This window comes from Mya arenaria, chromosome 12 (assembly GCF_026914265.1).
Source record: "Mya arenaria isolate MELC-2E11 chromosome 12, ASM2691426v1".
In the NCBI taxonomy this organism is placed as follows: Eukaryota; Metazoa; Mollusca; class Bivalvia; order Myida; family Myidae; genus Mya; species Mya arenaria.
In genome coordinates, this window is record NC_069133.1 from 24,902,991 (window position 1) to 24,918,028 (window position 15,038).

The 15,038-nt window shown below is 36.9% G+C and overlaps 2 protein-coding genes across 2 annotated transcripts in view; one reads left to right on the plus strand and one right to left on the minus strand.

Moving 5' to 3' along the window:
• The first annotated feature begins 1,897 nt into the window (after nt 1-1,897).
• Nucleotides 1,898-7,331, plus strand: LOC128212233 (complement C1q tumor necrosis factor-related protein 4-like). The gene is made up of 4 exons (XM_052917577.1): nt 1,898-2,005; nt 4,096-4,922; nt 5,987-6,242; nt 7,093-7,331. The coding sequence occupies exons 1-4, from the start codon at nt 1,944-1,946 to the stop codon at nt 7,223-7,225; spliced, it is 1,278 nt and encodes a 425-aa protein (XP_052773537.1). The 5' UTR covers nt 1,898-1,943; the 3' UTR covers nt 7,226-7,331.
• A 937-nt stretch (nt 7,332-8,268) lies between these two features.
• Nucleotides 8,269-15,038, minus strand: part of LOC128211377 (phosphatidylinositide phosphatase SAC2-like) — a 413,773-nt gene continuing 407,003 nt past the window's right edge. Inside the window, exon 21 of the mRNA XM_052916105.1 lies at nt 8,269-14,811. Coding sequence (XP_052772065.1) covers nt 13,491-14,811 — 1,321 coding nt within the window. The 3' untranslated portion in view covers nt 8,269-13,490. The remainder of the gene's footprint in view (nt 14,812-15,038) is intronic.

Here is a 15,038-nt window from a genome sequence, read left to right on the forward strand (position 1 = left end):
TTTCGCATGACATGTGATATAATTAAAGGAAATCTTCAATATCCAGCTCGATATGGATGTGGAGTTGAAAGGTATCCATCTGGATATTTCAAATATATTAAGCGAATTTCTATGTCGAGCTGCAAGGGATCAAAGACTTTCTTTAAAAAATACATATTGTTTTTTATAGAAGTTTGACCCCTGAATTGTTAATTTCCTTATTTAAATTATTTTTAAAAACCATGGCTGCATAATGGCTTGGCCCCACCGTCAATCTTTAACGTCTTTTTGTATGTTAAAATGCCAAAATTGGCAATCAATTTTAATTACCTGCATTTCCTTCAGAAATATACAAGATACATTTTTTAATTTAAAGTCTCGTATATGATAACAAGAAAACATGGATACAAATATCGGAACAAGAAGCTAACAAAGGCTGTACCTTATTATATCTATGCGTACAACAACATAAAAGTAAGATGGATTTGAGCACTGAACATAACAACATTAATAAATAAAATAAGATAGTTAACTAGTTTACCCGGCTATACAGGCAATCCGCCCGCGCACGGTTCTGCTAGGTGACATACCACTGTAAAATGGTTAGTTCTTTCAATGGTATATCTTAAGAGAAATTATCAAACACAGCTCGAATTCCGTCCAGCTCAACGTTTCAGGTCGACATTAAATATCTGCGATATAATATCGAATGTCGAGCTAGAATTTCGTCCAGCTCGACAATTCATCACGACATTGAATATTTCCTATATAATATCGAATGTCGAGCTAGAATTTCGTCCAGCTCGACAATTCATCACGACATTGAATATTTCCTATATAATATCGAATGTCGAGCTAGAATTCCGTCCAGCTCGACAATTCATCACGACATTGAATATTTCCTATATAATATCGAATGTCGAGCTTGAATTCCGTCCAGCTCGACATTGCAGCTGGACATTGAAGATATGCTATATAATATCGAATGTCGATTGTCGATTGCCGATGGCTGAGCCAACTTCACACACATTACTGTCGTCTACTTTAGTATCATAAGGTAGAAATACTGTGTTTTATGCTCATTTCTTTCAAATTAAACTCGGTATCCCTAATTAGAACCAATGTTTTCAACATTTATTCACCCTTTTGGAATATTAAAACAATACTATTTTTAATGATGTAAATCTTATTTTGGAGTAAGAGTGCATCTTTAAGACTCTCACAGCAATTGCAAAATTGAGACCACATTGCGCCGCCTTTTATCACATGGTGATTTTTGTGCTCTCTGATTGGCTATCGAAATTGGTGTGTTTGTTTTTTCAAAAGAAGCGCCATAATAAGCATATTCATGGAAATGAATTAAGTCTTTGTGGTTTTTCATATCCGGTTTAAAACACACAATCGATGTTCAATGTCAGGAGTTATATTGTGTTTTTACATCGAAGGGGGAATACCCAATATTTTCCGAAAACATTTTCCCAATCGCGTTACCCCCCATTGGTGTGTAAAATGAAACCAGTAACACATCGAATCAAAATAGTTTGTATAGATATCAATAACTAGCACAAGCAGTTGAACTTCTTTGGCTCCAACTCGCTTGGCTCGAACTTGATGTTAAGGACCGATTTCTTTACATTCCTGCTTAACTCGAATTCCCTGAGGCTTGATGTATTTATTTGCCGGTCCCTTGGAGTTCGACCGAACGGGGTTCGACTGTACTTGAATTCTCTTTATTTCAAGTAATAAATAAGCGATTTTATTGGAAATGAAATAGGGAAAAACATGGACATCTAAACAGATAAGAAAATCTGTTTAGATAGAACAAAAACAAAACATGAGTTCAAATGAGTAGAAAGTTAAGCATACATATCAGATAAAATAACTCCACAGTCTGAATAGTGATAATAGCTTCAATGCATTTCGTAGATAAGGATTTTGAATGGTCCTACTTTAATTGGTCAAATATGGCTGATATGAAACTACTATGGACTTATTTAGCGGTCGGAATCTTCTGTGTGTTGATAAAGTAAGTATATTGGGTGTCGTATAATTATCGTTTTCTGTTTCTAAAATCTAAAAAAAACAATGCACTTTTCAAGTATGATAACTGTTTATCTGCTTATTCTTAAAATAAATAACTCAGAGATTTGTTAGCTGCACTCTCACAGATTTACCATCTTTACCATGATTAGACCGTAGATTTTCATACTTCCGTTCGAAAATTAATGTTTTATGGCCTAATCCGTTACTAACGGTTAAAGAAAAATGCCTAAAACATTATTTTTTTAACTTAAATGTGAAAATTTGCGATCTAGTTTTTTGTCAGCAGTCTTATTTAACTGGTTTCAATGGATTTTCGCAAAAATTGGTTCGTTCCAAAACAAAAAATAAAAAAGTTGTCAAACGTTCAATCTGTGAGAGTGCAGCTTTAAAGGAGCATACTGTGGGTTGATGCCAAATGAGTTTTAACGCATTATTATGTTTAACTCGTCAAAACAAAACAAAAACCATATGAGTTGTGTACAGAAAAATAGTATAAGCAATAATTTGTCTTGTATCTGCCTGGGAAATATGGTGGTCAAGTAGCTATTAATTGAAAAAAAAAAACATTTATAATATATCTTCTGATCAGTGCACAGATCATATGCTTATTTGATTTTGCTGATTAATTGATTAAAATGAGTTCAACATAATAATGCATTAAAAATGGCATCAATTTACATTTGCCTTTAAAAAGGCATCAGACCCAACAACTCAGCTAGCATTCTGACAGCAGTAGCATCAGACCAACAACTCAGCTAGCATTCTGACAGCAGTAGCATCAGACCAACAACTCAGCTAGCATTCTGACAGCAGTAGCATCAGACCAACAACTCAGCTAGCATTCTGACAGCAGTAGCATCAGACCAACAACTCAGCTAGCATTCTGGCAGCAGTAATATTTTTTCTTCCACCTCAGATAAGTAGATCCAATAATTTAACCATGCTAAATTCTTATCTTGCCCACGGGCAAAATGCATGTATGGAACTCCTTTTTAATGGTCACCACATTGTAATTACCTCCCTTGTTGAAGATTGTCGTCTGTAGCATCATGGAAATCTTGTCTTGTGGCAATATTTAGAACGCTAATTAATTATTTCTCGCTTCAAATGTCACCATAAAACAGTTTCCACGCACCTTTCAAGAAATAATGCTTCACTCTCCTTAGAACTATTTAAAGACCGAATTGACTATTAACATTTTCTAAATCACTGCTCGCATATCCATGACAACCACGAACTATCGCATATCCATCACTAAGAACAAAAGAGTTCCAGCAACAAATACATTTTTACTTAATTTTGTTTAACTGAGGTGGGAGAAAAAGCATCTACCATAGCCGCTCGTGTAAGATAGGTTCACCCCAATCTCATTAAAATCAGATCCCCAATACACGCTTCAAGACGTTACGTACATAACGTAATGAAATGAAGTGAACGTCACGATATGATTTTAATGATATTGGGGTCATCCCGACCGTCGCGCATGGTGTTTTGCGGAAACTCGGTAAACCTCGTTTCCGCAAAACGCGCTACGCTCGGGTCTGAATGAACCTATCTTACACTCTCGGCCATGGAAGATACTTCTAATATTGGTGCCTGGTGGCCTCGTATAATCATATGCCACGAGATAAATTATGTCACAAATGCCACGTCGGAAGACATCATTTTGCTTCAAATGACGACTAAAACAAAGATTCTTTTTCTTTACCATTTTAATGAAACATAGGGTACTCTTTGCCGCCATCCTCTTATATTACCGGAGTTTGATTGGTTCATTTGGTTCCTGAAACCTTTTTCCAAAATAATGTTTTGACAGTGTTTAATTCAGGCGGCTGTTTTTTGGAAAGGTTTGTCGAGTGTTTTCAGAAACTAAATTCTCAATCAAACTCTTGTTAAAGACCGAAATCAGGGCTATGTAAGCGGCGTAAACAGCGCCATTTTTCATTAAATATGATGAATAAATATTAAATTTATCTTTGTTTAAAGTCTTAATTTAATGCAAAATATTGCTTCCGACGTATAAGGGTACAAGGAATCCAAAGTTTGCATATTTCATTTTCGGATATCTTAAAGGGCACAGCAGACTCAAGACATCGCATTCAGTGCAAGGGTGTCGCAACATGTGAAAAACTTGACAGACAACCAACCGATCGTGTTTGACACCATACGTTACCAAAGTGGTCACTATTATAACAAAGCCACAGGTGTATTTTACGTGCCAAGAAATGGAACTTACGTCTTCTACGTCAACATACTGTCCGAATATAACAACATGATAGAGACACAACTAGTTGTCAACGGACAATCTCTGGCGCTCATGTACTCGGGGGCCGGACATTTTCATGGAGCGGGAAGCAACATGGCGATAGCGCACTTGACGGCTGGAGACAACGTCTGGGTGCGGTTGCACGGTCACTGGAGCTCCGACCGGTCCGTACACTGTTGCTGGTCAACCTTTTCCGGCTTCCACCTCAGCGATGATGAGATCGCATTCAGCGGCTCGCTTTCCCAACATCAACGGAACCTCTCCGCCCACCAGCGGCTCGTCTTTGACAATGTTCTCGTCAACACAAAGTCTTCATACAACAGAAATAGCGGCGTTTTCTTCGTCCCCGAATCTGGTCTCTACCTACTGCACTCAAACATTCTCTCTGAGCACCATAATTACGTCGAGACGGAAATTGTCTCTAACGGACAGCCGCTGGCGGAGATATTTTCTGGTAGCGCATCCTTCGGTTCCGGGGGGAACCTCGTGATCGCGGAGTTGGCGGCGGGCGACAATGTATGGGTGAAGGTGAATGCAGACCATAGTTCCGATATGGCCATCCATGCCAGCTGGTCCACATTTTCCGGCTTCCGGTTGAGCAACGCGGAGATAGCATTCAGCGCAAAACTAACCGGTATGGTTATATCGTTATATAGTAACATATGATACATCTTTTTTTTATTTACTGTCATCCTTAAATTAAATTGAGATCAATAAAACTATTTTTGTAGCACGCTTTTGGAATCAATATCACTCTGTGGACGTCCATATGCCATGGATTAGAACCATCGTTACACAGTTTCATAGTCAAAACAGTCGAAGCCCGTTGGCTCGAATACGCTTTGCTCGATTTCCTCGTTGGCTCTAAATTAATGTGAAGGACCGATTTCTTTATACTGAATGCAAACATTCCCGCTTGGCTCGAACTTCCAAAGTTCGTGGTATTTTCGCCAGTCCCTGGGAGTTCGAGCCAACGGGGTTCGACTGTATGTATATTTGTAACATATATCTGAAGCAATGAGACGGTGTCGTCAACGGTTATAAACACCAAGAACCATAGAATGCAGGGATCTTGTAGGCTTGTTGGACACTTTAAAAACATTATTTTTTTGTTTGAAAAGAACTTTTCAAAAAGAGAATCATATTGAATATCTAAAAATGATATCCATACATTACAATATTATTTCTTACATAAATGTGTCCCTTCTTTGTATATATAAATTTGATCGGTCCGTATGTCACTGTACTTTAATAAAACGCCAGTTTTTATGACGTCGGCTAACGCCGCGGTCCATATTCACTCACATTCGGTGGCTGACTGTATGGTCCTTTTAAAATACAGATGACTCTCAGCAGTGTGTAATATTTCTTAATTAGTTAGATTAAATATTACATCCCATTTCACCTTCAATTGGCATTAACTAAGCGATGGCCGAGCGGTTAACGTATCAGACACCGGATCAGATGGTCAGTGGTCCGATCTCCGCTCGAAACTTCGTTGATGATTGGAACGGGTTGTCCATCTTCAAGGAATGTTAACTTATGTATATTATAATCACTTACCAGTTCATGGGCGTTTTAAAATTACACATCTTTGTCGTTATCAAAGTTCACCGAAGCTTATGTTATGTGTTAAACATTCCTACGCAAAATAAATCTTAAATTCTTTGTGACTGATTCGCAGTTCCATTGTTGTAGCCAATTTGACACATATGGCCGCAAATCAAACGATAGTGTTTGACAAAGTGGTGACCAACTTCGGGAGCGGCTACGACCCGTCCACTGGTCACTTCCGGGCCGCCGCAACCGGCGTGTACCTCCTGTACACGAACATCCTGTCGGAAGCCGACAACTTCATAGAGACGGAGCTCCTTGTGGACGGACAGGCGCTTCTGGAGGTCTACTCTGGGGCAGGTCAATATGCCGGATCCGGAAGCAACTTAGTACTTGTAATGTAAAGTACATTTTAAGTATATCTAAATTAATTAAAGGCACACATTACAGGTTGATAGAATAGTGTTTTTTTATTATTTTAATACATTATCATGTTCAACTCATGTTTGACTTGAATGATAAAAAAGGATATGTGTACGTATAAAAATATATTCGCGATATTTTGGCGCCTTTTAACCGGTGAATTTGTGGCTACGTAGCTATGAATTGATTTGTTTTATATCAAGGCTTAATATGTTTTATATGTACACAAATCATATGCTTATTTCTGTTTTGATTGTTCAAAACAAATGATTTAAAATGATAATGCAATAATTAAAGAAATATTATTTTGGAATCAACCTCTAGTATGCGCCTTTAAAACTACAGAAAATAATAAGCTTATGCTTAAGTCTGAGATGAAGGTATTTTTCAAGGGAGGTAAGGCTCTTGTTGTTTGACTTTCAACGGTAAGCGGGTTAGTCGGTTTAAGTGCGCAAGTCCGGTGGCGTTAGAATACGGCCATTCACAGACGCCGAGGGAACCGAAACAAAAATCCGGAAAAGGGGTATTTCTATCCACACGTATATATCATTCTGAATGGAGGCCATTACATATATGTGTAAATTCAATCCCCGGGATTCTAGAACTTCGACATTATTGCCCACTGACGACACACAGGGATCGGAACAAATACGCCTGTTGTGGTATAATTCTTTTCATACATGTACATTCCATGATAATTGAAGGCCAGTATGTACGACTGCAAGCCTATGGATACTGAGGCTTCGACACGACCGTCCACCACGATCCAGGGATCGGAACAAATACACCGGAAGTGGTACATTTCTTTCCACACATGTATATTTCAGGCTGAACGAAGGCCAGGATGTTTGGATGCACGTCCACGGACATTGGAGCTCCGACATGACCGTCCACTGCTGCTGGTCCACCTTCTCTGGCTACCTACTCTTTGACGCCCCTCAGTCCGCCATTGTGGGTTAGATACAGACGTGCATGTCGAGAACATTTTTGTCGTGGTATATCAAAAGGCAGGCGTTTGATGATTATTGTTCGCTTGTTTATGAAAGAGATTTAAACAAATCCCCAATTGTGTTTGTGATGAGAGTTATCTGAATATACAAAGTATGAATACAGTCGAACCCCGTTAACTCGAACTCGCTTGGCTCGAATTCCTTCTTGGCTCGAACTAGATGTAAAGGACCCATTTCTTTTAACTGAAGGTAAATATTCCCGCTAAGCTCGATTTTTTCGAGGTTCGATGTATTTTTTCAATTTTGTATTTTTTTTAATTTTTTTTTTGTATTTGGCAATCATCAATAAATCATTGGCCTAAATTTCAACTTGACAGAATTTCGTAGAACGATGCAACGGTGCAGGTCGATTACCCGCCCTGATAGTATATCACATATTTCGTAAATACAGAGCGAACTTGGAACAAGAGAACTACAATGGGATTCAACGCCCGGTCGTTTTTCACAGCCGAGCAAGGGATGTAACTCGCCTCTTGTTTAACTACGGGAGTTAATAGCCTTACTACACAAAGGTTTATTATCAGCATTGGTTTCATGTGCACTAAGTTTCATATCGATATCTTGGACGGACCTTAAGTCAAATAGCCAAGGATACAATTTTAGATGCACCACAAATTTGTCTTTTATTAAAAAAATATCAAAAGCGTATCAGGGAGGGGGCACATCCGGAACGCACCCCCCGCAGACGCACGCACGCACGCACGCACGCACGCACGCACGCACGCACACCTTAAACCGTCCAAGTTTACTTTTCATTTCAATATAGAAGCACAAAGAGGTATAAAATACGCCATTTAACTAGATCTAGAAATTGTTTAAAAACATTTTTTTTTTTTTGGGGGGGGGGGGAGAGGGCACCCTTACTTCCAACTCCCCTGTCATCAAATCCACAAGTCAACACTTTAAGCAAAATAAATCTCGGTTCTGAGTTACGCCGCCTCTAACGTCAAATCCTGGATCCATCCCTGTTCATTAAGTGACAAAGAACGAAAATGAAGTGAACATACTTTATTTCAAGACCTGAAGATTGACATTCACATAGTTTTGATTATTAAAAACACATTAAAGTGTTACTTCGAGATGTATATATTCTTCCCGACGAAAACAATGGTATTGAAAGGCTAGACATAAGTTCAAATACCACTGGAATGTAAAACTAAATAGAGGTATTTTTGTTTGAATATATGTAAAGCCGATTTTGAATATATCATCGTGTGGAATCGGATGTAACCCTTAGTGTATGACTAAATGTTGATTTTTTAGTCGAAAAGGGGAGTAACTCCAAAAACTATTAAACGCAAGCGTTGTGGGCCTTGCTACACATACGCATAGTGTTTTGTGTAAAAAGAATTCTCTGTTTCATTTAAAAAGATTAATGACTGTTAGACGAAACATGCCTACGGTTTACGAGTTGCTTATTAAAAAGCGCTTTGTAACGTTACAAAATTAGCAATTGGCACGAACTGAACTATGTAATCAAAAGCCTTTTCTAGGCAAATTACACACATTCGGAAGTGACTGCGCAATGTTTCATATGACAGCCAATCAGAGCATGGTTATTCCATCCAAGAGGTTGGACTGCTATATTGAAATTAATCCGCGAACTTCTTGGGTCATATTTGTTTTAAATGAATTTTGATATAATAAAACGTAAATATACACCCTATCGATGGAACCATTTAAAAATGCCATATACAATGACATGTAGGTTCGGGGTTTTCTCCAACTTCTTCTGACCGGTAAACTCAATTTCTATTGGCTGTTAAGTCCGGTGTTTTCAAAAAGGCGGCAAACTAAAATATGTTAATAAAAAGATGAAAACCCCGAAATAGCAAAAAATGTAGGTTCGGCTTTTTTAAATGGTGCCATCGCTATACTGTTTTCGATTGGAAATGACCGAGGTGTTCCGGTTGGTATCGTTACATAGCGCTTTTTCTTTAGCAACACGTCATGGGAAATAGAAAAACTATAAATCAGCATAAAGAATCCTTTAAGATAATCCAAACAACGAGTCATCGCATGCAACTGAATGCACTCGTTTTTTGGATAACCTTAAAGCATTCCAAAATGTTAGTTCAGCACAATTTTAGAATCATATAATGTATGTTCACTATAAAAAATGCAAACAATACTATGTAAATACTTCAAACCATCAAATACAAATGCGGCCATTTTTATATGTAACAACTCCTAAGTGATGTAAACGTGTAATTACATTGATACACTGCACAAAATATAAAGGTGCAAATAAAAAAAATACATGAGAACAACTTCTGTCACAAGGAGAAAACGTGTCAACATAGGTGTATAACATTGCAATAAATCCTTCACTTTCTTCGTTTTCAATGTTTTCGCCTTAAAGCTGCACTCTCACAGAATGGCCGTTTGACAACTTTTTTGACAACTTTTTTTTTGTTGGAATGAGCCTTTTTTTGCGCAAATGTCGGGCAACCAGTGATATATGATTGCTGACAAAACAAAATATAAGTTCGCAGATCGTTTTTCATATTAACGCTCGAAAATTGATGTTTTATAGTTAAAAGCGTTACTAACGCTTTCAGCAAATGAGTTTTCGGCAGCTTCCAAAAAATTAAGATCTTTTTTATAGTGAGCTATCTTATAAGACTCAACTGAAGAAATTGATGCCAAAATCAACTGATTCTGAGACTAAAACTTAAGGTCAAAACTGACTGTGGGGGTGCAGCTTTAAGGCCGTATAGTCAAGATAGTATATTTACAATTTCTGACTTAACATGCCAGTCCTTAGGCCGAAAAATCCTAATGAGTAAACATAAGGACATGTACAGGTATATTCCCTGAAGAATAAGTATTAGTTATCGTTCTTATCTTGAATTTTGTGGAATACAGTCATACCCCGTTGGCTCGAACTCCCAGGGACCGGCGAAAATACCCCAAGCCTCGAGAAGTTTGAGCCAAGTGGTAATGCTTACATTTATTATAAAGAAATCGGTCCTAAATTTACAGTTCGAGCCAACGAGGAAATCGAGCCAAGCGAGTTCGAGCCAACGGGGTGAGACTGTATATCAAAAGCGAGCAAAATATGAACGATAACAAATTGACCATTCTGTCATGTAAACTATTGAGACTTTTCTCCCTATATAATCTAATGGGAAAACATTCAGTAATTCTGAAAAGCCCATGTTTCCCGGCGAAAAAGAGGTTCCCAACACGTAATTGCAGTCAATTCATGTAGAAAATAATTGCCTTTAAGCCTTTACATAAATATTGAATACAGATGTATAATTGCACAACAACTTAAAATAGATAAATGCAGTGAGGTTTTGATAACTCTTGTTTTGTCACTGAACAACATGAACACAGTGTAACTATATATGGGACATTTTCATTGACAAACAGACACACATAACAAATTGGTACAAACATAACTCGTTATGTCGAACTCTGTTATAGCGATGTCTTGGTTTTGTCGAACTTGTTTCGAATGTGTTGGGTTAAGTTGAACATGTTTTGATTTTCGGTTATATCGAATGTTCGTTATCTCGAAGTTCTTTTCCAATGTCCAAACGACTTCGACATATCCAGTTTTGACTGAATGTACTTAGTACGACTTACTCAAATAAACGGTTTGATGCGAAAAAGTCACATTACCATTTATTTTTGTAAAATTATTTTAAAGGAATTAAGAATTTAAATTTAATAGTAGATCGCGTCAAACCTAAGGTTTTATTATAAGTAATCTTACTTATTTATGAAATAATAAACTTCACTGAGAATCAAATTGAACTTAGTTATAAAAATAAACTTTAAAACAATACAATCAATTAATACTATTATTTATTTTTTACGAACTACCTTTGCTAATGACCCTGCATACCTCCGATATTGTTTTCGATGGGAAATGGCCGACGTTTTCCAATTTTAACTAAACTAGTGTTATTTATATTATTGCAAAACAAAATTGTTTAATAAATACTCTTATCTTATCATGATATCAAATCCTCCGTTTTCCTAACACATTTAAAACGGCCCAAACGCTGATAGAACTTTACCATATAACTTACATAGTTGCTATAGGTGTTCAAAGAAAAACAGTATTAGCGTTCGTACAAATGAACAATGCGCCTTCATAGAATCAACAACGAGTGTTGCAGATAAAAAATGAGGGTTCCTAAAAATCACAAATGTGTGTTCATACAAATTAACAAAGGTTGCTCATACAAATCAACAACGAGTTTTCATACAAATAAACAATGAGCTTTCATACAAATAAACAAATGTTGCTCATACAAATTAACAAAGGTTGCTCACACAAATTAACAAAGGTTGCTCACACAAATTAACAAAAGTTGCTCATACAAATAAACAAAGGTTGCTCATACAAATTAACAAAGGTTGCTCACACAAATTAACAAAGGTTGCTCAAACAAATTAACAAAGGTTGCTCATACAAATAAACAAAGGTTGCTCATACAAATTAACAAAGGTTGCTCATACAAATTAACAAAGGTTGCTCACACAAATTAACAAAGGTTGCTCATACAAATTAACAAAGGTTGCTCATACAAATTAACAAATGTTGCTCATACAAATAAACAATGATCGTTCATACATATATACAAAGAGTTTTCATACAAATATACAATTACTGTTCATAAAAATAAACAATAACCGACCATAAAATAAACAATGATCGCGAATACAAATAAACAATGATCGATCATACAGAAAGGCAATGATCGCTCATACAAATAAAAAATAAGCGTTCATGCGAATAAACAATGATCGTTCATAAAAATGAAAAATAATCGTTCATACAACTAAACAATGAATGTTCATACAAATAAACAATGACCATTTATAAAAAATAACAATGATCCTTCATACAGATAAAACAATGACCGTTCATACAAATAAACAATGAGTTTTCAGAAAAATAAACAATGAGTTTTCAGAAAAATAAACAATGAGTTTTCACAACAATAAACAATGACCGTTCATACAAATAAACAATGAGTTTTCAGAAAAATAAACAATGAGTTTTCACAACAATAAACAATGACTGTTCATACAAATAAACAATGAGTTTTCAGAAAAATAAACAATGAGTTTTCACAACAATAAACAATGACCGTTCATACAACTAAACAAAAACCGTTCATACAAATAAACAATGAGTTGTCACAAAAATAAACAATGTGATTTCACAAAAATAAACAATGAGTTTTCATACAAATTAACAATGAGTCTCACAAAAATAAAAAAATGAGTTTTCACAACAATAAACAATGACCGTTCATACAACTAAACAATGACCGTTCATACAAATAAACAATGAGTTTTCATACAAATAAACAATGAGTTTACACAAAAATAACCAATGACCGTTCATACAAATAAACAATGAGTTTTCATACAAATAAACAATGAGTTTACACAAAAATAACCAATGAGTTTTCACAAAAATAAATTATGACCGTTCATGCAAATAAGCAATGAGCGTTCATACTCATAAACAGTGATTTGTCAAACAAATAAACAATGGTTGTTCATACAATGAAACAAAAATAAACAATATTTGTTCAAACATATAAAAAATGATACAAGTGAACAATGATATTCAAATAAGGAAATAGTAAGTGTTCTAAGAAGTCAACATTGGGTGTTAACACCTATCAACAATGAACGTTCAGACAAGTAAACAATGAACGTCCATACAAACATCAATGGGTTTTTTAACAAGTAAACAATAAGCGTTCATACAAGTAAACAATGAGCGTTCATTCAAGTAAACAATAAGCGTTCAGACAAGTAAACAATAAGCGTTCAGACAAGTAAACAATGAGCATTCAGACAAGTAAACAATGAGCGTTCATACGAGTAAACAATGAGCGTTCAGACAAGTAAACAATGAGCGTTCATACAAGTAAACAATGAGCGTTCATAAAAGTAAACAATGAACGTTCAGACAAGTCAACAATGAGCGTTCAGACAAGTAAACAATGTGCGTTCATACACGTAAACAATGAGCATTCATACAAAAATCAATGAGTGGTTTTTTTAAAAATCAACAATGAGTTTTCATACAATTAACAATTGGTATAAATACAAATAAACTATGACCATTCATGAAAATAAACAATGAGCATTCATTCAAATTAACAATCAGTGCTCGTAAAAATTAACAATGAGCATTCATACAATTTAACAATCAGTGTCCATAGAACTCAACATGTTCATACAAATATAATGGTACTTTGACAGACCCTGTCGTCTAGTTGCTTTTCAATTTGTTTCTTAAGTCCATCATATATACGGTGGATTTTGCGGGGCATTTTGGCACTTTGAAGTAAGTTTGGTAACTTTTTCTGTAAATTTGAGTTAATTTCGAAGTTCACTTCCAGTGCAGATTTCGGGCTTTCCGGTTCGAAGTTTTCAAAGGTGACCGCGACATCTGTGGAGCCGATGGCGGAATCACTCATGCTAGTGCGCATGTGCGGATGTGAGAGAGCGGCCTTCTTCGAAGAGCTGTACTTTGCGAGTATCTTGTCCGCTTCCGAGTTGTCGATAACACGTGATCGTCCCAGAGACAAATGATTAGGAGGAACGGTGGGTTGTTCGCTGTTGTCTGAGCGTTTTATCCAAACATCTTCCGTTGTGGATGGTGGTTCGTTGGAGCGAGTGTCGCTAGAGGTGAAAGAGGCACTTCGTACGCTTCTCTGTTCGACAAGTATACCTTCGTTCTTAATATCAGCTTTAAGTAAACCATCTTCCATCTTTCCTTCGAATGCATGCTTTGGTTCACCTATATGGAACGATATGGAGTCGCGTTGTTGAGCTGTTATGTCAGCGGTTTGCATAGGTACGTTTTCGTCCTTCTCGAAAGAAGCCCGAGGAGATTGTATCATCTGTTTCGCGTTTGTGGCGAGAATTCCACAACTTTCCAACATTACTTCCTCCTCTAGATCGGCATCGGTTATTTCCCGCTCATCAATAGTGGAATCATCTCTGCTCAACGTTCTCTGTCTCTCTTTAACCATTGTCTTCTTCATATCCGTTTTACTGTCACATTCAACTTCAATGAACACATCAGTTTCATCAGAAGTTTGAGGATTGGTTTTCGATGCATGTCTCGTGAATATGTTTGCTCCTTGCACTTTTGATAGAAGTTTACCCGCTCCAGCACTGCCAGATTTGATTTTACCAACAATGTTCAACTGCTTGATATTTATTCCAGGAACCGACAATTCCAAGTTTCCGTCAGTATTCTTATTGACTCCGGGCATTGCTGACAGAAGGGACTTAACCATTGCACCCTTTGATCTGCTGTCTCCAGAACTAAGTAGTCTCCCTTTATTACCATCAGCGTCTGGTTCCCGTTTTTCCTGCACGCTACGAATGTGTCTGCGAGGTAGACTGGGTGAGGGGGCGGGGCTAGGGGAGCCGGAGTTCAGGTCCATGTTGGAGATATCGCGTGGCAGATTAATGGCAGAGAGCGAGTTCTCCTGCAGCTGCTGGTGGATGTCGCATACTTCAGGGTGCGGCTGCGTCTTTCGCCTGCGGAGGGAAACATGATACTCAAATATGTCATTATTTACAAGTAAATGTTTAATAAGGATCTTTAAAATAAAGTGGAGTTAAATGGAACGATTTGAAATGGAACGTTTTTTCTATATATATATATATTATTTTCGCCATATATAGACATTGTCCTTGTTGATATCATCAACACGGAGGGGGATTTAGTCGGAGGGGAAGGGGGCTGTCCGTCTTTTGCTAAAATG